The sequence below is a fragment of the Sciurus carolinensis genome, chromosome 14, assembly GCF_902686445.1.
Source record: "Sciurus carolinensis chromosome 14, mSciCar1.2, whole genome shotgun sequence".
In the NCBI taxonomy this organism is placed as follows: Eukaryota; Metazoa; Chordata; class Mammalia; order Rodentia; family Sciuridae; genus Sciurus; species Sciurus carolinensis.
Window position 1 is genome coordinate 76,598,404 of NC_062226.1, and position 24,795 is coordinate 76,623,198.

The window sequence follows — 24,795 nt, forward strand, 5'->3', positions numbered from 1 at the left end:
GAGAAGGGAAGTAAAACCGTGATCCTGGAGTTCTCCGTCCAACCCTTTGGAAAGACTCGCCTTTTGCTGCCTGGGACCCTGTAGGGTTGCGGTTGGGATAAGCCGGAGGCACTAGGACCTGGTTGCGCCTGGCTGCGGCCGCGTTGGGGAGGGCGGAGGAGCGAGAGGAGGAGAGCGCGGTGGGAAAGGAGGGGTGATAGGGGGGCGGGGGAGTCATTTATGCAGAGCAGGCGCTGCTGCCATTGCCACTCACAGTCCCCGCGCGCAGCTCAGAGCCGGAGAGAGCGCAGGAAGCAGGGAAGCGCTCGGAGCCCGGGCCAGCAAAGGGGGAGCCCGGTGGCTGCCTGCACCGCCCCGGCTGGTCGTCTCAGCCGCTCTCCGGGGCCCAGTGAGGAGCGAGAACGAGTCTGAGAGTCCGGGAGCCGAGCCGGCGAGATACAACTGCTGAGGGCGCCAGCCCCACTCCGCCGCCTTTTGCGCCCGAGCCGGGGATCTCTCTCTGACCGCCCCGCCGGCCGGAGAGCGGGGAGCACTGGTCCTCGCAGCCCCAGGGATGGTCTAGGAGCCGGCGTGAGGCTCGCAGCTCTGCTCCCTGCTGGGGCTTGCCGCCTCCTGCCGATCTCCCGAGGTTGCGCGCCTGGGCGGCCCAGGCCGGAGAAGTTAGTTGTGCGCGCCGCTTAGTGCGCGGAGCCAGAGAGCGTGCGAGCGAGCGAGCCAGTCAACGAAGCCGCGAGGCGACGGGACCATGGGCTGGGGGGGCCGCTGCTGCTGCCCGGGACCGCTGGACCTGCTGTGCGTGCTGGCGCTGCTCGGGGGCTGCCTACTCCCGGTGTGCCGGACGCGCGTCTACACCAACCACTGGGCAGTCAAAATCGCCGGCGGCTTCCCGGAGGCCAACCGCATAGCCAGCAAGTACGGATTCATCAACATTGGACAGGTAACTAACGTCAGGCTGGCTGGCCCTCCGCCTGGAAGCTGTGGGGGCTACTCGTCCCCTCGCTTCGAATCCCCCTCCCCCTCTTCCAGATGTGCTCTTGCAGCTTGCCCTAACTCTTGCGCTATGCTGTCTCGCTCGCGCGCGCTCTCTCTCCCTCGCACAACATACGCCCGTACACCAAAGTTGCCGGAATTCGTATTTTGTTTACTTGGGATTTGAAATCTACGCGAGACAGGTAGGGTCTCCGGAAAGATCTGGAGTGTCCCGGTGGTGTTTCAGACTCGACCGGACCTTTTGACCTGGGAAGTCTAGGAGCACCAGTAGCTTGAGGAAAAGTCTCAGCGGGTGACCGTGGGGAGGGGAAAATGAGCTCTTCTTGGGTGTAAGGGTTGAACGCGCCCCTGGTGCTGGCGGGGAAGGAAAACCCTTTCCTGTTCTGACCTGAATTTAGCCCAGAAAGAAGTTTCCTTTCCTTAGGCAAGAGAACCGCTGGGCGCTGGAGAAGCTGGAGCGCGGGGACCGGAGCTGGAGTGGAGGAGAGAGGAAGGGGGAGGGAATGGGGGGCGGGACCCGGTGTAAGCGTAGATTTCGGGGAGATCTTGTAGCTTCCTAGGCTTGAGCGGGTATCTGCTTGGGGATTCCCAAAGGAGGGGATTGGAGCGGGAGACGGGAAACTTCTGAAGCTCGCTGACCGGGTTCTGCTCAGGGGAAATTGGGAATCTTTCCCGGGATGGAACGTGTCATGCCCGGTGGCAGCTCAGTGGGGTCAGAGTTGGGCCGCCTGCAGGAATGCGGGTTTTTTGTGGGGTGCTGCTCACAGGCTTTTGGCGGAATTGCCATGCTGGGGAAATGTCAATAAATTGGATGTTATGGTATGATTGGCAGCGCAACAGATTTGGAGGTATTCCGGGCAAAATGGTTTTGTCTTTCTTGTTCCCTTCCCCCACGTCCCTGAGAGAAATGGAGGTATAGAGGGCTCTGTAAGTGTTGCCCTATGGTGTCCGGCTAGCTTCTCTGCAGCTGACCGGAGGAGGAGGCCCTAGGTGGGCTTAGAGGAGGTTCCATTGGGCTGGGAAGAGACTTAATGGGGGGCGCCCTTCGAGCAGGCGCACTTTTGGGACTGCTTGTACATAACCTTACATGCTCAGCCAGGGCGAAGGGAGAGGAAGGTGCTATTTGGTGTGGCTGGAGCAAGACAGCTGTAGGTGATGTCCGATGCCATTGCTCTCCAAGTCCAGGGCAGCAGGACACCCTTGTCCCTACCCCCGCTGGTTCACTGCTGCCTAGCCTCCCGAAGAGGCAGAGCTTGTGTTTAGAAAAAGATATGGGTTCAGTCAGAGGAGCAACAGCTCAAGGTCTTGCTCTTTGCCCTCCCAGAGGGAGGACGTATTCCAGAGAAGTCAGTTCTGCTGTGGACTAAGACCAGGGCAAGGGGCACGGTTTGTGTTCTCCTCCTCAGCTCCCTCCCCAGCACAAGGAAGTAAGGGAAGCTAGTCAGGTTTTGTTGCCTGGGTGCCTGTCATCTGCAGAAGAGTTGCTTTCAAATGACTTGTTAGGGTTCTACCGGCATCATTTTCTGTGGAAGAAAACACTGAGTCTGTTCAAGTCTTTTTACCAGAGCTAAAAGTTGAGCGCTGCATATACACCGGATGGCCACTGAGAGGACCAACACTAAAGTGCAGTAGTCCTGTTAATCTTTCCAGAGATGTCTCATGTTCAGCCAACCATGAGCATCTCCCATATGCCAACCATATTTAGAAGGATAAGTTCTTGAATGCACACTTCTTTCTTAGTTTAAATTTAAATTGTTTTGAATAGTACTTTACATACAGCAGATGAGGAAACCAAGACTCTTGAGAAGTTGACCCCACAGGATCACCCAGCTAGAGAGTGGCAAAACCTGGAATTCTTCACTCCCATCCTTCATGGATCCTGCCTTTTAGGATCTCCAAGATGGGGAGAGAAAAGTAATCCCTCTATTTCCCTGAATTCTAGTTTAGTGGTCCTAACCTGGAAACAAATATCTAATCATAATTCACAGATATTTGGTTCAAAAAACCTGGATTTGTTGATGCTAAGAAGCTTCATGACTTGCAAGGGCAGAGACATTGGTGTCTCCCTGAATTCACAGAACAGATCTTGGATATTGTAGAATCTGGCAGAGGGAAGGGGAGAAATTGCCACCCAACCTACTTTTGAACAAGCAAACATTGCAGTGTCCCTCATCCTTACCAGGCTTTTTATAAAGGGCTTTTCTTTTAAGAAGTAATACTAAGAAAGTTTACATACAAATAACACCAAGTACTATTTAATGTGGTTTTTACAACCTCATTGAGGAAATTCAGAGCTTATAGAGGTTACACAGGACCCCTTGAATTGATGCCATAACCAGTGTAAAAAGATCAGCTATTCTACAGTATAAACCCTTTCCTCTGTAGATCAAAGGAGTATATGTCTATGCTAAGTCTTTGGGGTGGTAAATTGAGTTTGCTCCTGTAGTATCATTGCATTGTAAGGGCCAAATGTATTTCTTATTCATCCTTTACTGCACCGACCTTTTAACACTTTTTACATCCTTTTGTTATTCTTTCTTTTCATGAATACACCAGTTGTAGTTCAGCTAAGGGCAGTAACCAATTTACAGATGTCTCTGAAATGTTCTGTTTTTACCCAGTTGGGCTTGTGGAGGGAGGGGGGTGGTTCTTCTCCTGTGTTGCAGAGTAAAACTAAAACCTGTTACTACTTATGAAGTCATCTAATACACTGGTAGTGTTTTTGATATCTTCAGTAGGATAGAGAGGTGAGTAAGGTAGTGAATTTTTGCCACAGTAAAGGTGCAGTCATAATTACTGTAATAGTTTCTGTAGCATGTTAGCATTTAAAAGTCACAAGAGGTAAAATTTCTGGCCTGGGGATTTCTACTGAAAAGAATAAGTGTGCCTCTTCTTTTCAGAAAAGATAGAATGTGCAGAGTGATACGAGAAACAATCAAACAAACAAGCTAAAAGAACATGCTTGACTTCTAGAAGGAACAATAATGACGGTTTTCCTGCCTCTGGTTATAGAGATAGCATTATGTTTTGGTTGGTTTTACAAAAATGTTTCTATTTTATGATGACTCTACCTTAAAATTCTGAAGTGATACCCAACCATAATCATTTTTAGTAGCTACTATTATGTCAATGTATATCACATTTTGCTTGATACTGACATTAGCTATAGAATGCTTTGCCTCTCTTCCCCTAGGAGTTCCAGCACTGGCTACTAGTATCACCTCTTGTTCTGCTGGAAGAGAAGGAAGAGGCCTTTGTCCTCCTCACTAATTGTGTTCTGACCTTTTGAACTTAGAGTCTACTTGTTACAGAGTTGAAATGATATAAAGGAATAAGATGGACATATTGTTAATTGTAGACCTTAATTTGGACTAAATCTACAAAGAGGCATTAATTTCTGGTTATTTGAGTCTAGGAAGAAGATCCCTTGTGAACAGATGGTTTGCAATGTGCAATAACTGTGTTTATCCTTCTATGAGTTGCCTATAATCCTTGATTCCAAGCCTGAGATTATGAGGGACAAAACCCCCTCCCCAAACCATGTAATTTATCTTGAACAAGACTCCAGAGGGATAAAACCAGATGCTTGTCATACTGGAGAAATATTTTACCTGGAGTCCCCATGGACAGCATGCAGACTTAGAAATTGCAAAGGCCACTTCTCAGGTTGTGAAAGCGGGAAAGTCACTGAACTTAATGGAGCCCCTGTTCCTTCATCTGTAAAATGATAAATCTCTAGATAATAGAGTGAGTTAACTATGCATTGCTCAGCACATAGTTAGGCTTGCAGTAAAAGATTTGTTGAATCTGAATCAGAGGAGAAAGGTTGCAATACGTGAGATCCAAACTATACTTAGATGTGGAGAAAGGAAGACATTTTAAAAATGGAAAACGCAAAATGTAAAGATTAGGGAAACACATTTTTGATGGCCCAGTTAGATGGGCTTTATAGACAGGGGAAATTATTTTCTAGTTCGACTAACAGTTTTAAATAGCTACATAGTTTTATGTTTGATTCTAAACAATTACGGCTGATTTCCCATGACAGTGCCACCTTCCCTTACTATTCTTGTTGTAGCTTTATTAGGTATTATAAGATAAACTTGCTGGAGATGGGAGAAAGGGAAAGAAATATCTGAAGAATGATTATTTTATAAAGCATCCTGCCTTAGCTTATTGTATTAAATCATATTTGAATTTATTTTCTTTTAAATTCTTAGACTATAGCTTGTATAAGTAAAATCAGAAGAATGATTTTCCAACTAAGTAGGAAGAGTTACTGGAAAAGGAAGAACCTGGTTCCTAGATGTCCTGAAGGCCTCCCACTCTGCTAGTTAATTTTGACCTTTGAGTAATGGGATGCTTGAAATGCAGATATACAGTTGATTGAGTTCTGGGTACTTTTGGATGTCATTGGAAATAGGGCTGTATGGGAATGAACTGTGATCCCCCAGTAAGTTCTTAGGCATCTTATAAACAGAAGAGTAAACTGATGTAGTCTCGGTTAATCCCTCTGTGATACATTTGACTTTGCACCCAGCAGCTCTTCACACCCAAGAACCTCAGCCCTGACCTCTGCCAGCCACTCTCACATGCTTATTTCTCATGATAAGTTAAACAGAAGAACAGGGGAATGCTGACTGGAAAAAGCAATCCGGAGTGCATGACCTGTTGTTGGTGGTATTAACTTCATAGACAAGGAATGGGGGTTTTCAGAGTATAATTGAAATGAAAAACTTGTTTTTTTTTTTTTTTTTTTTTTTGGTGAGTCCCAAAGCAGCTGAATTTGCCTTCTTACTATCTTTCATGGGCTTATATCCAGAGGTCTTAACCTGAAAGGTCAGCCAGAGAAGCAGGGTAGTATGCTGGGAAAATGTCCAGTGCTCTCTGACTCTTTGGCTGAGAGAGGGAGTCCTGACCCAGAAATGTCCCCTGGGCAGGGAGGAGTATTTGTGTTGTTGGTTCAAGTTATGTGAAGCAGTGTCTGGGTTTTCCCCAAGGCTATAGTATCTCCAGGCATTGCTGTGCCTTGAGACTGTATTACTCAGTTAATTCAGATTGGATTTAGTGACAAAGAAGAGGACTTTGACTTCCTGAATGGTAAACATGAGTGCTTATAGACATTCATACATGATAGAAAATACATACATATGCAATTATATATGTATATAGATTTTTATGTCCATTAGTTTTTATTTATTTATTTATTTTGGAGTATCAGGGATTGAACTCAGGACCACTTGCTACTGAGCTACATCCCCAGCCCTATTTTGAAGGAGAATATATAGCTAAAAGAAGGCATAGAGACCATTATATGTTCTAAAAAGGACACCAAGGATATGCAAAAACTACTCAACGGAAAATAAGAGCATGCTGTGGTTAATGGGGATTTCTGGAGTTGAGCAGTTTGTGATTTTCCAGATTTTTTTGATTGGCCCTGGGGATTTAATGAGGCTGAAAGGGAGAGGAGTCAGTGTTGAGACTGATTCTCCCATAACAGGATGGTGGTGGCTACATTTTCTGCCTAAGACACATGAAGACTTGTAGGGCTGGAGCAGATGACCAGAAAATCAACAAGCTAAGGCTTCTTATTTCCTGGTTAGACAGGCCTGGTGTTTATAAGGCATGTATGATGTAGAGGTTGAAAGATTTGTTTAAAGAATCAGAACATAGTCTTTTGAATTTGAGTCCACTGTGTATAGAAGAGTAGTGGGAAATAAAACTGGAATGCAGATAGGCCCAGGAGGGATATAATGAGACACCTAGGTGGAAACATCAAGAATCCAACTCATACTGCTTAAATAAAACGAACAAGCAGATACAGACACAGGGAATTTGTTGGTTGAAACAGATTCACATGCCTTTGTGTGTAGTTGTGAAAAAAGAAGGCGAACCAGACCTTAACCTGATCTGCACATTCTTCATGGCAAACCTCTTCTGCCCTAAACTGACATTAATTATGGCATTATTTGGTTTTGTTGCAGAAATGAGTTTCACTATGGGGATGTTGGCCTTAACCCATATAGAGGTGTACATAATGTACTCCAGGATGTGCTCTGTTGTACTTTTCTCATTGAAGAATTCTCATTCTGAAACATTCATTCTGAAACATCTAGATCCAAGATTTTCAAAACAGTGATTGTGTGTCTGTCTAGCTGAAAAGCTAGAGATAGTGCTAATGTCCATTATTTCTCTGTTTTCCTATGTTAGCTTTATTCTCAGACGGGCGCTCTCCACAAAGCAGTAAAGCTCCTGTGCTTTTTGGTACCTCTTTTACCCAGTGTTGAAATTAACCCCTAACCAGGACTCTGGTTCTGATCCTTGAGTGAGGTCATGTCCCTACACTTGGGTCAGTCTTTTTGTCCAAGGGGGTAGCAGTATTTGGGTGGGTCAGCTTGGGTCACATGTCCAGTCTTGAAGTGAGAGAGATGTTGACCTTTGGTAGGCAGTCCAACATTTGGGGAGGGACAGTTCCCTAAAGGAAAATGAAATGCTGTTACTAGAATAAGGGAAACCAGATGTTAGTCAAGAAATGACCCCACTACAGATCAGATTATATAAGGCTATAAATGCCTTTGCTAGGGAGTTTCGACATTGCCAGAGAGGATTAGAAGTTACAATGAAGATTCATGAGAAGGATTGACAGCAACCTGTTGATTCAATACACCTGAGAGTCTACTAGGTAACATACATTCTCTGCTCTCAAGGGAGTAGGAAATTTTTACCCACGACTATGCTTCAGTAAGATAAATAGGTATGGAGCTGTGGGCAGCATAGCTTGTTCATTCATGTCTGGAGGCCATGTCCACTGGTGGTAGTATACATTATGCACTGGTGGAGGCAGAGAGGGTATTGTGTGGTTCAAGGTTATTGGTAAGAAAAACAGAAACTTGACAATACAAGGATTTCGGAGTTCTGATAGAAGTGGATTCAGTAGGGCTTGAGAACGAAGTGGAAGTGGAGGGTGAGGAGGAGGGAGAATGTGAAGATAACTGCAGAGTTTTGGCCTTGAGACCAGTAGAATAATGGACTCATTTGTAAAATTAGGGCAGTTCATAGGAACATTGTTAAGCATAAAAATATAGGTTCAGCAATGGTTAGCTTGAAAATTATTTTTCTTTTCTTTTGTTTTTCCTTTTTAAAAATTAAAAAAAAATTTTTTTTTTGGTTCTTATTAGTTATACATGACAGGAGAATGCATTTTGACACATCATACATAAATGGAGTATAACTTTTCATTCTTCCGGTTGTACGTGATGTAGAGTTATACCTGTTGTGTCATAGTATATGCACATAGGTAGTAACGTTCCATTCATTCTACTCTCATTCCTCCTACCCTCCCTTCACTCCCCTCTGTCTAATCCAAAGTACCTCTATTCTTCCCTAGCCACGCCCCCTATTGTGAATTTTTATTCTCATATCAAAGAAAACATTCTGTCTTTGGTTCTTTAAGATTGGCTTATTTTGCTTAGCATGATCGTCTCCAGTTTCATCTATGTACCAGCAAATGCCATCATTTCATTCTTCTTTTAGGCTGAGTAATATTTCATTGTATATGTATACCACAACTTCTTTATCCTTTCATCTGTTGAAGGGCACCTAGGTCAGTTCCCTAGTTGTTTTTCCTTTTGTTTTTGCTTTGTTACTGGGGATTGAACCAAGGAGTGCTTTACCACTGAGCTGCATTCCCAGCCCTTTTTATTTTGTATTTTGGGACAGGGTCTTACTAAGTTGCAGAGACTGGGCTTGAACTTGCGATGCTCCTGCCTCAGCTTCCTGAGTAGCTGGGATTACAGTGTGCCACTGTGCCTGGTTAAAATGTATTTTTACTGTATATTTTTAAAATGTACAATTTGATGTTTATGTGTATGTGTACATATACACATATATGATATAGTAAAATGGTTACTGTAGGTAAGCAAATTAATATACTATCACCTTCCATAGTTGCCTCTTATTTATTTATGTATTTATTTTGGCAAAAGCACCTAAAATCTTGTCTCTTAGTAAGTTTTCAACAGATAATATAAATTACTATCTGTAGTACCCCTGCTGTATACTGGATCTTTAGAAGTATTCATCTTACATGATTACATTCACTTACTTTCTCCATTTTCTCTCCCTCCCCACCCCTGGCAATCTTCTTTCCATTCTGGTTCTGTATATGTATATTCTTGGGGGCTGCTACTAGGAATTGAACACAGTGTGTTTAACCACTGAGCCGCATTCCCGGCCCTTTTTATTTTTTATTTTGAGACAGGGACTTGCTAAGTTGTTTAGGGCCTCCATAAGTTGCTGAAACTGGCTTTGACCTTGTGATTCTCCTGCCTCAGCCTCTAGAGCCACTGGGGCTACAGGGGTGTGCCACCACACCCAGCTCTGTTCTGTTTCTATATAGCTGACTTTCCTCCCCTCAGGTTCTATACATAAAGGATGTCATCAGCATTAGATTTGTAAGTAGATAGAAAGAGGTGCTGAGAGAAATGTATGGCAGGTAGGAGAGAATTTAGGTGGGGAAAGAAGAAAGATTCTCTGAGTTTGACTTCTACCACTCACTCACCTCAATATAAATGAGCCAGTAGAAGTTTCTTCGTGTATGAAATGAGGTAATATGAGTACTTTTTTTTACAGGATTGTTGGAAGGATTTGTTAAAAGCAATTTGAGTGGGCTGGGGTTGTAACTCAGTGGTAGAGTGCTTGCTTAGCATGTGACACACTGGGTTCGATCCCCAGCATCACATAAAAACAAATAATAAAGGTATTGTATACATCTATAATTAAAAAAAATATTTTTAAAAAAAAGCAATTTGAGAACCAGGTGCAATGGTACATACCTATAATCTCAGGTCCTCAGGAAGCTGAGTCAGGATTGTGAGTTCAAGGCTAGGCTGGGCAACTTAGTGATAATAGTCTCAAAACAATAAATAAAAAGGCCTGGGGATGTAGCTTACTGGTAGAGCACTACTGGGTTCAGTCCCCAGTAAAATACACATCTATGTACATGCATATACACATCCAAAGTAGTTTGAGAATAGTACCTGATACTCGTAACTTTTTTAGAAAACGTCAGTTATATCTTGCTTTAAAAAATTTCTTTAAACCTGCACTAAATCATTTCACCCCCATTAGCTATTTTTCGTGTTCCCTTTCACTTTTAAACATGTCCAAGAGAAATTATGATCACCGTAATTGTACATGTATTTGTGTGTGTGCTCCCTTTCAGGAGCCAGGGAGTTCAGCACAGGACAGTGCCTCATTGCTGATTGTATCCCCAGCACCTAGAACAGTGTAGGGTGCAGGAGAAGCACAGCAGTCTTGTGGGACAGGAGGCTTGACAAGAGAGACAGAGAGAAGTGAAGGGTAAGGAGAGAATCTGAGAGGTTCATGTTGAGGTGCAAAGGAAGCGGGGTGGCTTGTAGAATGGTCCCCATCTCATTAGCCATTGAAGAGGTGAAGGCTACCTGCAAAGAAGCAGGGATGGGGTGGAGCTGATATCTGGATGTGCCACATATCAACATTTTGGGATATTTTTAGGAAATTCTGATAAAAATCAAAGATAGGTCACAATAAAATGAATTGCCATATTGCAGTGAAGTTTTTTTGCCACTTCTACTTAGTTATTACTCACTAACTAAGTAAAGGAATGAGTGCAAAAATGAACCATCTGATTTAGTGTTCTTGGATTATTTTGTTGTTTTCTCGCTAATGCTCAAGAGCCTGAGATTAGAAAAGGACACATCAGGAGTTAGAATTTACCAGGGTCAGAGAAAGAGAGTCTGGGAAAGTAGGGGTGGACAGTTTCTGGTTACATGGTCACCATCTTTGAAATGATTGACGAGTGTGCAGGTGGTGAGGAAGGTGCAGGTGGTGGAGCCAAAACTGGATTCACTGACCCCAGGAACAGGGTAGAGTTGGGACTCGAAATTAAAACAGAGGGCCAGTTTGATAAGAGTCACAGAAGTGGAAAGATCAGAGCCACCCCCGGGGAGCTTTTGCAAACTACTAGATAGAACTGTCCTGCTTGATAATAAAGTCCAAGATGTGGACAGGCAGATGGGCTGGCCAAATAGAGATGAGGGCTAGTGGGTTGGAAGGAGTCAAGAAACAGACTGGGATATTGGAAGTGTTATCAGGGTGGATAAGATGAGGATTCCAAATAATTTGTGCTGTTATACTCACCGGGCAGATAAACATGAAGTTTGCCTCATATTTCAATTTTCTTTGGGTAAATGTAAGTATTATCTCTGCCTCACACAACCGTGTGCTATTATTTGCACTGCAGGTCCTGTACTAACTTAAGGGATAAAGACAGACATGGGTGATTACTTTCAACTCCCAAATGTACCTTCCCTTATTTGACTTAAAAACCGAAGATTGCTTAGAACACACAGTGTAAGCAGAGACTGTAAAACCAAAATGAATGTTTAAGGATGATTTTAAAATAGTTTATACCATGTCACATTTTAGGTTTACTTCTAGCATAGGTTATCACATAGCCTATTTTCCATCTCTGTATTATAATGGATGTTTATAATTTATTCACATGTCACACATTCTGCCTTTTATATACATATTTTCTGTAGCAAAAATGAATGTGTTCTGAACGTGTCCTATATGTATTCATTTCCTAAACGTCACTGCTTTATAGCAGTATAGCTATATTTTAAAATGTAGGTTTTTAAATTATTTATAGATTGTTCTGTTTATAATATATAATATTTTAAGATTGCTCTGTAAAACATTATATTAATCTTGTTTGCATTTGTATGCTAATCTTTATGTTAATTTAGGATTAGCATCACAAAAGGAGTATTAAGTTACTATTATAATCTGTGCATTATTTAAGAGGTTAATTCTCTCCTGGGAAAATTGCGTTTTGGATACCATGCCAGCATTGAAAACAAAATTTATTACAAGCAAGTCCTTCCTTGATGCCTTTCCCAGTATCCCCATATGACAAACTGTGTGTGCATGTGTGTGTGGATGTGTGTGTATACTGAAGGGCTGATATTTTTGTAATGAGTACTGAAAGTCTGGAATTTTTCTATACTGAGAGACTTTTACAGCTGTAAAAATATACCATCCTCTCTATATCAGTGTTCCCAGGCTTGTGCCTTGTTTTCTCTAGTTGAAATTTCTCAACCAAAATAGAGCTGGATAGCGTTCACTAGTCTGAATACAGTGCAGAGAACAGAGATCATCCCAGGGCCTTTTAACTTTATAAGCAAATATTCATAAGTATAAGGTGAGAAGGCTACTAGTTACTCATCCTGGACCTATTTCAGTAGCATTTAATTTATGTGTTTGTATGTGTGTTGGGCTGGAGTGGAGAGATGGGAAGGGGAGAATCATCAATTTTAAAGTTTCCCAAGAAAAAAACTAAATTGTAGGTCACTTAGAATGCATCACTGGCTAGCTTCCAGCAAAACTTGTTTTTCTTTATTTCTATAAACTATGGAGCATCTTTCTCTTGGGTTAGTCCTCATGGACCAGTTTACCAAATGCTGTCTTCTTTGGCTTATCACAGGATGATGTCATTGCTTCTGGGCTGGGTGAATGATCCTGGAATTAGTAAAGGAGAATCAAAGCTGAAAATAGGTGACTTGAGTCACCCTTCTAGTTCCCACCCCATCTCTAATTTATCACATACTTTTGAACAGGTTCCAGGTTTTCTGCATGATAAAGGATTTGTTGTACTCATTTATTTAAAAAGTAGTTATTGAAGGAGAGCATCAAGAAAGTGAAAAGACAACCCAGAGAGTGGGAACAAATATATATAAATCATGTCTAATGGAGGACTTGTATAGAAAATATACAAAGAGCTCCTACACTCGACAATGAAAAGACAAATTGCTCAATTAAAAATGAGTGCAAATGGATCTGATTCAAAATTTCTGCCAAAAAAAAATACAAATGACCAATAAGCTTACAAAAAGATGTTCAACATCATAATTCATCAAGAAAATTTAAGTCTCAATGAGATGCTAGTTTATGCTTACTAGGATGGCAATAATAATAATAATAATAATTTATAGATAATCATAAGTGTTTGAAAGAATGTAGAGAAATCAGAACCCTCATACACTGCTGGTGGGAATGTAAAGTGACCAAATAGAAAACAGTTGGGTAGTTTCTTGAAAGGTGAATCACAGGGCTATTCTATGACCCGACAATTCTTTTCATATATACATGTGTGTGCGTATGTATATATATATATATGTATATATGTGTGTGTATGTGTATGTTCTCCAAAAAAAATGAAAACATTTGTCCACATAAAAAACTTGTTCAAGTCAACATTATTCATAAAAGTCAAAAAATAGAAATAACTAACTATTCAATGGTGAGGGGATAAAGTATGGTATAGCCATACAATGGAATATTAATCTACAATAAAAGTTCTGATAGATGCTACAATATTGATGAGTCTGAAAATGCTATGCTAAATGAAAGAAATTAGTCACCAAAAGTCATGTATTAAGTCATTGTATTTATATGAAATGTCTAGAATTGGCAGATATGTAGACCTAGAGGGTAGTTAGTGGTTGTCTAGTGCTGGAAGGGTTGATGGGGCCTAGAGGTGATGACTAATAGATATGAGATTTCTTTGCAGGGGTGTGGTGGGAACGTTCTAAAATTATGGTGATCTTTGTGCAACTCTAAATAGACTAGAAACATTGACTAGCATACTTAAAATGAGAGAACTATATCATTGGTGAACTACATCTTTATAAAGCTGTTAAGAATAGTTATTGAGTACCCATTATTTGTCAGCAAATCCCACTGCAAATCCTATTGCATATGCCTGCTCACATGAAGCATATATTAGAATGGGAAGGGAAAAGCTACCAGCTGGTAATGAATTGAATAAAATAATTTCAAATTATGAGTGTTTGTTGGAAAGCAAAATATGTTTGTGGACTAAAAAGTGGTTAAGACCTAGGGAACTTTTGGGTAGGTCGATCAGGGAGACACATTGTGGAAGAAGCACTGAGTAGATACCAGAATGTTATCAAAGAACCAAGCACAAGGTGGTCTGGGGTGGGATGAGGTCCACACAGAGGAGACTGGGAATGCAAGAGCCCAGGAAAGGGCCAGCTAGCTGATCTAGGTGGAGTCTAGTTAACAAACAAGAAGTGGTCAAGCTTGACGTTGGAGAGGATGGTCTTAAAGCTTAATTTTGTTGGTACCACTTTTCAGTTCAGAAGCCACCAGGAGCCTATTACTTAGTGCATTAAAACAAGCCTTCACTGGGCTTTTAAAGGCCTGCATCTTCTTGTTCTGAAATGCCTTTCCCATTATCTTTCCTACTCTGTCTCTTACTAAAGCCAAACTTAGCTTCCCCTCATCTCCCAGATATTAGCCTCAATGCTACCTGTTTTTGTGCCAGCTTTTCTTACTTTCTTTCTTTTTTAGTAATAACTTTGTTTGTTTGTTTGTTTATTTATTTATGGTGCTGACGATTGAACCCAGTGCCTCACACATGCTAGGCAAGTGATATACCACTGAGCCACATCCCTAGCCCCTTGTGTCAGTTTTTGTACCTGACCTATAGCTCTTCCAGAAAATTTTTTATCTTTTCAACTCCCTTTACCCATATCTTGCTCTGGGAGTATAAGCACATAAAATAACTCTTATTTTTCAATTCATCGACTCCCATAGTAGTTTTCCAAAAATGTTCTTAGGGAATTTAGAATAGTTAAGTTTTTCTTCTCTTGCTTTCCTCTTATGGGGGACTTACTCTGTACGCTACAGCATGTAGCATGATGTCTTGCTCGTTGAAAGGAATCATTAGCTGGCAGCAGTGGTACGCAACTCTAGTGACTCTGAAGGCTGAGGCAGGAGGATCATAGGTTCAAAGCCAGTTTCAGCAATTTAGCAAGGCCCTAAGCAATTTTGTGAGACCCGTCTCAATTTTTTTTTTTAAAATGTGTGTGTTGTGGGGTGTGGAGATGTAGCACAGTGGTAAAAAGTACACTGGTTTCAAACCCCAGTACCAAATTATTAAATATTGCTTGAATCCTAAACTATTTTACAGACATATATTGTACATACAAAGTAACCTTGAACACTGGAGAAAATTTTACAATCCAGTCAATAAGGAAGGCTAATTAATACATGGTATATTTCATAAAGGGGTGTGGTAAAGAGCAGCGCTCTCAGATTGACGAGTCATTCATGTGTGGACTCCGAAGCTCAGGCTTCCTGGGAAGTAGACTAACACTTAATCTTTTAGTGGTTTTAAGACCTTGGCATCATCAGCAAGCAGGATCATTTTTTCTGATTTTGACTTCTACGAACATTCTTTGAGAATCAGAGCTCTCAGTGTAGCAGCATCCATGCTGAGAGCCAAGTCCCAGCTCATCCTAGGACTGGGGTCACTTCTCTGTGTGTTCCAGTGAACCCCATGGACGCTGCTGGCTGTGATAATCTCCCTGGGGGTGGCAGTGGAAGACTGTGTCTATTGGAACAGTGGGAAGAACAACAGAGAGCACCCCTCTCATCCTCCAGCTATAATGAAAGAATTGGTCAGTGGTAAGCAATGGTTTCAGATCATAGGCAGATTTTACTGTTGGTGTGGAGACAGTAGGAGTAGCAGCAATAAGCAGATTCAGTGTATCTTAAGGGTCCTAAAGGAAATAAGCAGTAAAATCTTGTGGTTAGAGGCTCATGGTAGGGCCTACCTGGATTGGCTCTTTTGAAGGGCCAAAACTGAGGTTATATCTGCATGAGAGGAGGGATTGCAGACTTCAGAACAAACAGACATAAATTAAGCCTGCAGCTTAGTCCTTAAGGAGTGGCTTCGGAAATATCCTTGGAGACAGGAAACAAACTGAGGACAAATAGAACAAATACTCTTTGGGAGTTAACTCCCTTTAATCACAGAAGGAACGTTCTCTTGGTTGGGTGACATGGCCAGAAGCCAGTCTCTCAATTGAGATGGATCTCCCTATCTGACCTGTTTAGTTTTATCATATCCAAGCCTCAAATGACCAGACCTTCAGGCTTCTGCAGATAGAAGGAAAGATGAGTTCTGTTTTCTGGGTCAGATGAAAGAGAGATGGGAAAGCTGAGTTTTGTCATGGGATACATGACTTGAGAACAGAGCGATTTCCTCCTTTCAGTTGTGTTGGGTTTCCATAGCTAAGGCCTTTGTCACTTTTTGTTTGGACTGTTGTGCAAGTCTTACCCTGTTCACCATGATCTGCTCCTTTTCCTCTAGTAAAAGACACTCTACTTTTTCCCTCTGCCTCTTATTTGTTTTCCTTTTTTACTCTTCCTTCTCCTCCTCCTTCAATTTCCTAAGCATCACTCGTTGTAACCACTTTGCCATTCTTGGGACGTGTTCTGCCACATTTGGCTTTTCTGCCTCCACTTATGTCATTCTCATTGTCTGGACATCTTCTTATCCAGATATTGCTCATTCTACAAAGCCCTTTTCAGTTTCCTCAAAGAAATTCTCTGTAGCTAAAATCTCCAGTGTTTAAACTGTCCCTGAACCTTGTATGCCTCTTTTTATTGGCATTTGACATTTTCATTGTGCATTCTTTCTATCTATCTATCTATCTATCTATCTATCTATCTATCTATCATCTCTTCTATCACTTCATGCGTCATCTGCTTTATCTTCTGTGTTAGTAATTCCCTTAAAGATAGGATTTCTGTCTGCTTCATCTTTATCCCAGATGGCACCCAGAAGAGTGCTCTGCAGTTAAAACGCCCTTAAAAACATATTCTGAAACATAGGAATGACTCTGAGGAAAAGAGGCAGAGAGTACATGGTGGCCCCAGTACTCATTAGTACCATCCACCGAATAGTTCTGTTTCTCCGGGCTATGGGGTAAGACTGGGTTTCCCTGTCTTCAGTGTTAAATGTGGCAAGGTACCTTCAGTTGACCAGTGGAAAGTGAGCAGAGGTGACCCAGGTCACTTTCTTAATGGTCAGTGAATGACTTGTGATGATCATCATCTGCTGGAAAGATTGGCAGAGTTCCAGGTGGTGGATGCTCCATTCGTCTGGGTCCTTGAGGGATCTGATGTGCAGCACTCCCAGGCAATGCACAGTGGACCTATAAGGTGAACTAGAACTTTCTCATTTTAAGTTGTTGAGTTTCATGGGGTCATTTGTTACTGCAGTGAAACTTTGCCCATCCTGATACAGAAGTCCAATCTTGGTAGTTTCCTCCTTTACCTCTCATACGATGCAGACTAAGATGAATGATGGAAGGAGAAAAGTGATCGAATAGGAAGATCTCAGTGATCTTCAATTTACACTTTGCTCATTATTCAGTTGGTTATTGTATGTGCCAAAAAAAAAAAAAAAAAAAATCAAAAGCCAGATAACAGATCTTTACAAATGTATACAGATGTGATTCTGTTACTTAGAGTAGATTTGCATTTCCTGAAGGAAACCCTGAAGGTTTTAGGGCTTAACTGTCCTTACCATTGCTTCCCTGTCCTCATATTACATTTTGGTCTTGCCAGTTCTGTGGATGAGATTTATTCTGTGAGTTCAGATTCTATGTCCTTTAACGGCTGGTGAGCCTCTTTAGAAAATTCAGAAATTTTTTTGTTTTCCAGGAAGACAGAAACTTAGTATATTGTAGTTTGCCTTTTATTTTTACCCACCAAATGAGAATAATTGATTAATTTTGTACTTCAAAGGATTGTTCCTCTAGTCCAAGCTACTTGGGACACTGAGTCATGAGTATTGCTTGAGCCTGGAAGGTCAGCCTGGGAAACATAGACCCTGTCTCAAAAAAAAAAAAAAAAAAAAAAATTAGGTTGTTTAATGGAGAATTTTCTTTCTACTTTCCACTTGCTTATGCCTTCTCTGAGGGCCACATTGTTCTTTCAGAAATATGACACCCACTCCCGCAGAATCTGCTTAAATTTGCCGCCTCTTTCCAGGGGACATTATGCTTTAGCTGTTAGAGAACTGGCTTTACAACATGTGGATATCTTGTACTCACTGATTTATGTGATGTGGACATGGTAGGGAACATCTGAGATGTAAAATGTGATGGCCTGAATTTCCAACTGTTGAAATTAATTCAAAGCAGCAGATTTTTCTTCTTTGGCAAGACAGAATCAAAGCAACATGCAGTGATTTGGTTCGCCGATTTGTGATCTGCTAAAAACTGGAATAACTTTAAATGGAGGGAGTAAGTGCTTCATAATGTGAAAAATATTCTAATATTGTGCAGTCATGGGTGAATTAAGTACCCTGAAAGTAGAAGTGTTTTGAAAAAAAAATGTTGATATACTACATGTGGACATGAGGATTTTTTTCTAAAATACTCTTTGTCAAAGTTGTCAAAATCTTATTTTATTCAACCTAATTCAGAAAAGGCAAAGAGTGTAGTGGCTTTCTGCCACTTTATAGACTCCCAGCTGTGAAGATCATCTCTGGCATTTGTTCATTTTTTTCACTTGTAAATTTCCTTTGCATTCTGTCTGTCTCTCAGTATTTCTTGCAAATATTTTAGTACACCCACCCCATGCTGGGCATTCTACTAAGCAGTGCACAGTACTCCCTACATTCTAGGATTTTGTATACTTACAGAAGGAGTTTGTCAGCTTGCTTCAGAATACATCATCCAGAACTCATTGGTTTCTCACCACAGTCATTGCTTTTGAGACTTTGAGTTAACTGGAAGGCTCTCCATCAACTGATGGGTCTAATCAGGGCCCAGCTGATATAGCAGGGCTTCACTCATGTGCCTGGTGGTTGGTATTGGCTGCTGGCTTGGGGATGTTGGGTTACTTGGCCACATGTCACATCATCAGACTAGCTGAGGTTTATTCCCATAGCAAAGAAGGTATCCTAGCAGCCAGAGAGAAGCAGCTTCAATGCAAAAGTCCTTTTCAAATTTCTGCTTACGTTTTATTTGCTAACATCCTATAGGTCAAAATAAGTCATAGGAAGAGGAAATATCTAGAAAATTTTTTCAGTTGTAAACAGGATGGCTATAGAAGTCTTCACAGGGAAGGTGGTATAAGCAAAGATCTAAAGAAGGTGGGGAAAGAAAGGAGCCTTATAGATAACTGGAGGAAGCACATTCTAGCCCAGGGAGCAAAAACATTGGACAGGAGAGATGTTGGTATGTTGGAGAACCGCAAAATACCAGTAATGCGGGGTGAACGAGGGTGTGGTAGAGAAGGTCTACAAAGGTAATGCAGGTGAGTTGGAGAGGTAGATCCCATCCTATAGGTTAATGTTTCCTAACATTTTAATGTGCATTTAAGTCACATGTGGATCTTATTAAAATGTAGATTCTGCTTTAGTACAGTGGAGATGGAGCTGAAAATTCACATCTTGAACAGTTACTGCTGATCCTGGGGCAGCTTTTTGAGGGGCCAGCCAGTAGATGTTTGCAGGTCATGCATAGTAAAGACTGTGGATTTTCTCTGAGTGAGGAGGGAGCGCCTTAGAAAGCTTTGAGCATAGCTGTGACCTGTTCTCTACAATGTGATCAAAGGTCTTGGTTTAGAATGTTTAAGTAAATGCATACAGGGTAAAGGAATGGAGATATCCTGCAGTCTAGTGTGGAAAACTAGAATTTAGCTTGCCAGAGCTTCAATCATTGGAATGTTCTTTCCTCCACAGAGAGATTTCCCCATCTACACTTTTTTTTTTTTTTTAATTTGGTGGTGGCAGGGTACCGGTGATTGAACTCAGGGGCACTCTATCACTGAGCCACATCCCCAGCCCTATTTTGTATTTTATTTAGAGACAAGGTCTTACTGAGTTGCTTAGCTCCTCGCTGATGCTGAGGCTGGCTTTGAACTCGTGATCCTCCTGCCTCAACCTCCCAAGCTGCTGGGATTATAGGTGTGTGCCACTGCTCCCGACTTCGCCCTGTACTCTTGATGAGCAGAAAGGGGACCTAGATCTGGATTCCTCCTCACCCTAGTCCCACACCATACCTTTTCTAGAATGCACCTGCTCTGCTTCCAGGCATTCACCCAGATTCTCATTATTAGAGCTCTTCTGGCTTAGCTTTTCTTTCCCTGATCCTCACCTCCCTGCCTCTTGTGGATCTCAGACCTGGCTGCACATTTCAAACACCTGTAGCCTTTGATGGCACCTCCAGAGCATCTGATTAATAGATCTGGGTTAGGGTCTTACAAATAGTAGTTCCCGTCTTCACTGTGGTTTTGTTTCACCAGCACCACTGTCAGTCTTGGTCTGAAAATATGATATGGAAAATTTCAGAAATAAACAGTTTCTGAATTTTAAATGACTTATTGTAGTATATTATTTTCATTATTTTATTTTATTATTAATTTTTGTTAATCTCTTCTTGTGCTTAATATATGAATTAAGCTTTATCATAAGTATGTATTTATAGGAAAAAACATAGTATGGATAGAGTGTGGTACTATCTGTGGTTTGGACCTCTGCTGGGAGTCCTGGAAAGTGTTTTTCATGAGTGAGAGAAGACTACTGTATACATGAGACTGAGAACCACTGTACTCTTTCCCCAGCACCCGAAATGTTGGAGGTTCCCACAGAGGTCAGAGCTTCTCTTTCCTTGAGATGTCCACTCTCTCTTCATCTACTCTGGTTTCTTTAATTATCAAAACACATGAATTGTTAGCTCGTTTTCAACCCTACTGCATCTTGATGCCTGGGTGGTCACGTTTTGCCTAATTAGAATCCATTTGCATTTGAGGTAGGGGATGATTTTTGAGTAGCTAAAAATAGGTGAGTGTCTAAGTGTTTGTAATGTTTAGTGTCACATATTTATGCTTTTTTGTGTAATTTATATTGAGTGACTCTGTCCACATAACAAATCTGTAAGTAAACTTCAGGGTCTTACCCAGGGGAGAAAATAATGGGAACACGGACTGAAAGATCAGTCAGCTCTGGGTTGCATATTTATAATCTCTCCTAATAAGCTTGAAATACAATGTCCATTTGAATTTTTTCATCTCATTCTTCATCTCACATTGTTTATAATATGCTAGGAAATAATATACACTGTGCATTCCAAAACTGTAGCACAGTTATATTTTGGTGTTGCATGAAAACATTTAAGTAAGCTTCATACTTTGGCATTTTTAAATTTTTGTAGTACACAAGAAGCCTCAAAATATAGAAGTGGCCTGGGTCTGTCAACCTTTGAGTGTGAGAGGTCTTCCCCAAAGCCTATGTGATTCCAAGGAGAAGGCTTCCCTTCCCTTTTAAGCTAACCTATATTTGTAAGTTTTATTTGAGTGTTCTAAAATGACTTTTTGTTTCCTTATCAGAGTAGGAAGTAAAGAAGAGTGAAATATAGTGCAAAATATTATCTGTGATTTGTGTCACAAATTTGCTATATCATCATGTACTGGGAATGACTTGTCTGTGCCTCATTAACTTGAAACAGATTTAAACTAATTATTAACTCAACCAGATGGGTTGACTTGAGTGTTATCATAAAGGACTCTGAGATGGACAGCATGACCAAGTTCCATAAAATTTATTACTTAAACCTTGCTACATCCAGCATTCTATTAAGGAATTGCCTTTTGACCCCAAATTACCATGCTGGATTTTGGTATTATTTACTGTTGGGAAGAAATTGTGTGTGTGTTTCAATTAAGAGTAATTTTTTTTTTTTTGTCTTGAAAGAAATGTCCTTTCCAATAGCCCATGACTTTAGAAGAACCCTAGTACTAGTCTCCTAAAATATAAATGCCCCTTATGTAATTGGAGTTGGGAGCCATACTGTCACCTAGCTTGTCATTATAAAAATGAAGAGTCAGAGGCCCCCAAAGAGGTATGAGTAAAGCATTGACTTGCTGTTAGCAGATCTGAGTTCCAGTAATTTCAGGCACTGATTATGAAACCAGCTCCTCAGACTTGATTTGTTAATAATAATGTAGAGAACCTTTTCTGGTCATCTTGGTTTTTGGAGAGAGAGAGAAAGAGAGAGAGAGAGAGAGAGGGGAGAGAGAGAGTTCTTTAGTAATTCCTGCTAATCATTCTGTGTTTATCAGGGCTTGCATTTAGGAGATGTGTGATAGGGAATTGCTCAAGGGAATTGCATACGTAGTTATGTGGCATGTGGGCAGGTAATTTGATTTTGGAGGCGATATTTTTATCCCTAGGTCTGTGGAAATCTGACATTTATACCCCTTTTGTTAAACTGCCTTGATAAAAAAATGATACATACTGCTCCCTAAATTTGGTACAGCAAAATGTTTGAGGAATATTTTACAGTTCTCTCATGGTGACTTTTGGCAATAAGATTGAAGAAATGGCTGACCCATGGCCATCTTAGTCCCTTGGAACCAGAGACCTCTTTCTTAGGGAGAATCAGAAAGTTCATTCTGGAGAAGGCTAGCATGGTCATTACTTTTGCAAGTAGGAATATGAGTGTGTTATAATGGCGTGTCTTTTCCCATGGCTGCAGTGCTCAGGGCCAGCAAGCTGAACTTCGCTGTGCTTGACTGATCCTGACTGTCTTATGTGCTTTGTGACAGTACACAGTGAGGAGTGAGTTGCTGTATCCATCGTGGTGAGTGGCATAAGTTCTGTTTATATGTCTGTGGAAGTTATGTAGAAACTAAAATAATAGAATACTCATATCAGCATATCTAATAGAGTCACTGTAGGAATTCAAGTTAACATGATACATTTGAAATGGGAGTAAGTGTGTGTGTGGCTGCCCAAACCATTCTCCACCCTAAGTCTTTATCATTTTGGTTTATTGGGGTTTTAAACCTATTTCACAACTTAGCTACAGAATGTTGGCATGCAAGAGCCAGGAGGGAGGAAAACACGGGAAGCGCTGTTCTTTCACGAAATTGCTGGCATTTCTTTGAACAATGCAAATGTAGAAATCAGGCAATATCCAGTGTTGGAATATTAAAATAATTCATGGACTAATTATCAGTCCTGCTGAAGCCTCAGATAGAAGCTTACTATTAAATGCACTTGCTCTTTCTTCATTTATCTAGATATGAGGTATTTGTCCAGCTAAGTATGTCTTCGGTTACTGCAAACATCTGTAAACATTGCAATGATTCTTTTGGTAAAACACTGTATTGGGTTTATCTTTTATGTCAACAGTAAGTACTTAGGAATGATAGAAGAGAGATACTTAAAACTCGATCTACTGCGCCAAGTCCATTTTCTTAAACATCACTTCTAACTTTCTATTTTATAGATACAAACATTTACTTGGTAGGCATAATGGTTATTTAACTCCCTGTTTTGTATTTATTTGATAGAAGCCTAAGCCTGCTGCTAAGATAAAAGTCACTGGAATTTTTATGTTGTATAAATAAATAAATAATAAAAAGGTTTAGGCTCAGAAATTGAGATAAAGTTATTAATCCTAGAGTTATTAGGTCAGAGTTGAAACTTCAGTAAAAATTGAAAGAATGACTCTTAAGGACAAGTTATGCTATTCTTAAGGTTTGGAATAGTGAGAACAGCATTGAGGGTAGTGTTGGAAAAATCTTGTTTCTGTCATTTGCTTCTAGTGTAGACTTGGGTAAATCACTGAATTTAGTGAGGACTCCCTTTTGTTATTTGGAAAATGGAGATAATAATTCTTTAATTTCACAGTATTTATTCACTCACTTATTCTTTCCATAAAGATGTACCTGACAACCATTATGCACCAGGCCCTGTAATAGGTACTGACAACATGACAATATTTTCAAGGTTAGGAAATAAACAGCAGAGAAAGTAATTGGGGAAGGCCATTCAGGAGGTCAGAAAGACTTTGAATTCTGAGGAGATGATATTTGATCCAAGATTTAAGAAATGAGAAGGAAGTAGGAAATGGGAGCAGAAATACAGGTAATGCCAGGCAGCTGAGACCACAAGTGCAAAGGCCCAGATCTTGGAAAGGAGGCTGGTGGGGTTGGAGTCCAGTGAGTGAGGGACCCAAGGCATTAGGAGATGGTAATAGAAAGGTAAGGGGGGCCCAAATTTGGGGACCTCTCATGAGCCAAGTAAAAGCATTTTTGATGCTAAACATAACAGGAGGTCATTGACAAAAAGGTATGACATTATCTCATATAAAACTCTATATGGGAAAGCCCTTAAAAATGGGAAAGGTGTGAATATTAGCAATTAATATTATTGTCAAATAGAATATAGTTAGATGATGATGAATTATTTATCCTGTTGACAAAGTTTTTTTGTTTGTTTGTTTTATGTTTTTGTTTTTGTTTTTTGTACTGTGAATTAATCCTGGATGCTTTTCTAGCTTCCCAAGCTCCCAAGTCACTGGGATTACAGGCTTACATCACCACTTTGGGCTAAAGTTGTAAAATTCTTAAAAAAAAAATTCTTAGAAATATGTTTTGGGAGCAAGTGAATGTAGAGGTGAGTATAGCCTACCTTGGTAATATTAATTCTCTCTAAACTGATATTCAGATTTTATGTTTTTGAGCGTGCATCCACTTAAGACCCAGGTGCCACTTGGGAACTAGCATCAGGTTAAACACTCATCCCTAGGTCATTCAAAGAGTAGATTGTTAACTTGTGCAGAGTTAAGAGCTTATGCTGCTTGGATATCGTGGGCAGATGTAGTGTCAATAAAGCAGGATTCCAAGGGGAGACTGATTATTACCAATAATGCCTTGTGCTTTATGAATTCTTGTTGAGTTTGGTAAATATAGCAATTTTTCTATTAAGATACTTAGTCCATAGTAAGTCCAACATTTTGCTTGAAAAGAAAAAGGAAAGCATGTGCGGATCTTTATGGTGTAAGGGATTGGCAATTTAGAAATCATTATTGATCTTTTTATATGGGAAGTTGGTCAACGAAAAGCAAAATGTGGCAGCACCTAATGGTT

The 24,795-nt window shown here is 40.8% G+C and overlaps 1 protein-coding gene across 3 annotated transcripts in view; it reads left to right on the forward strand.

Annotated features, from left to right (window-relative positions):
- The first annotated feature begins 237 nt into the window (after positions 1-237).
- The window catches only part of Pcsk5 (proprotein convertase subtilisin/kexin type 5), a 438,740-nt gene continuing 414,182 nt past the window's right edge, over positions 238-24,795 (forward strand). For all 3 annotated transcript variants that reach the window (XM_047525058.1, XM_047525059.1, XM_047525060.1), the window contains exon 1: positions 238-937. In XM_047525058.1, the coding sequence (XP_047381014.1) occupies positions 746-937 (192 nt within the window). In that variant the 5' untranslated portion in view covers positions 238-745. The remainder of the gene's footprint in view (positions 938-24,795) is intronic.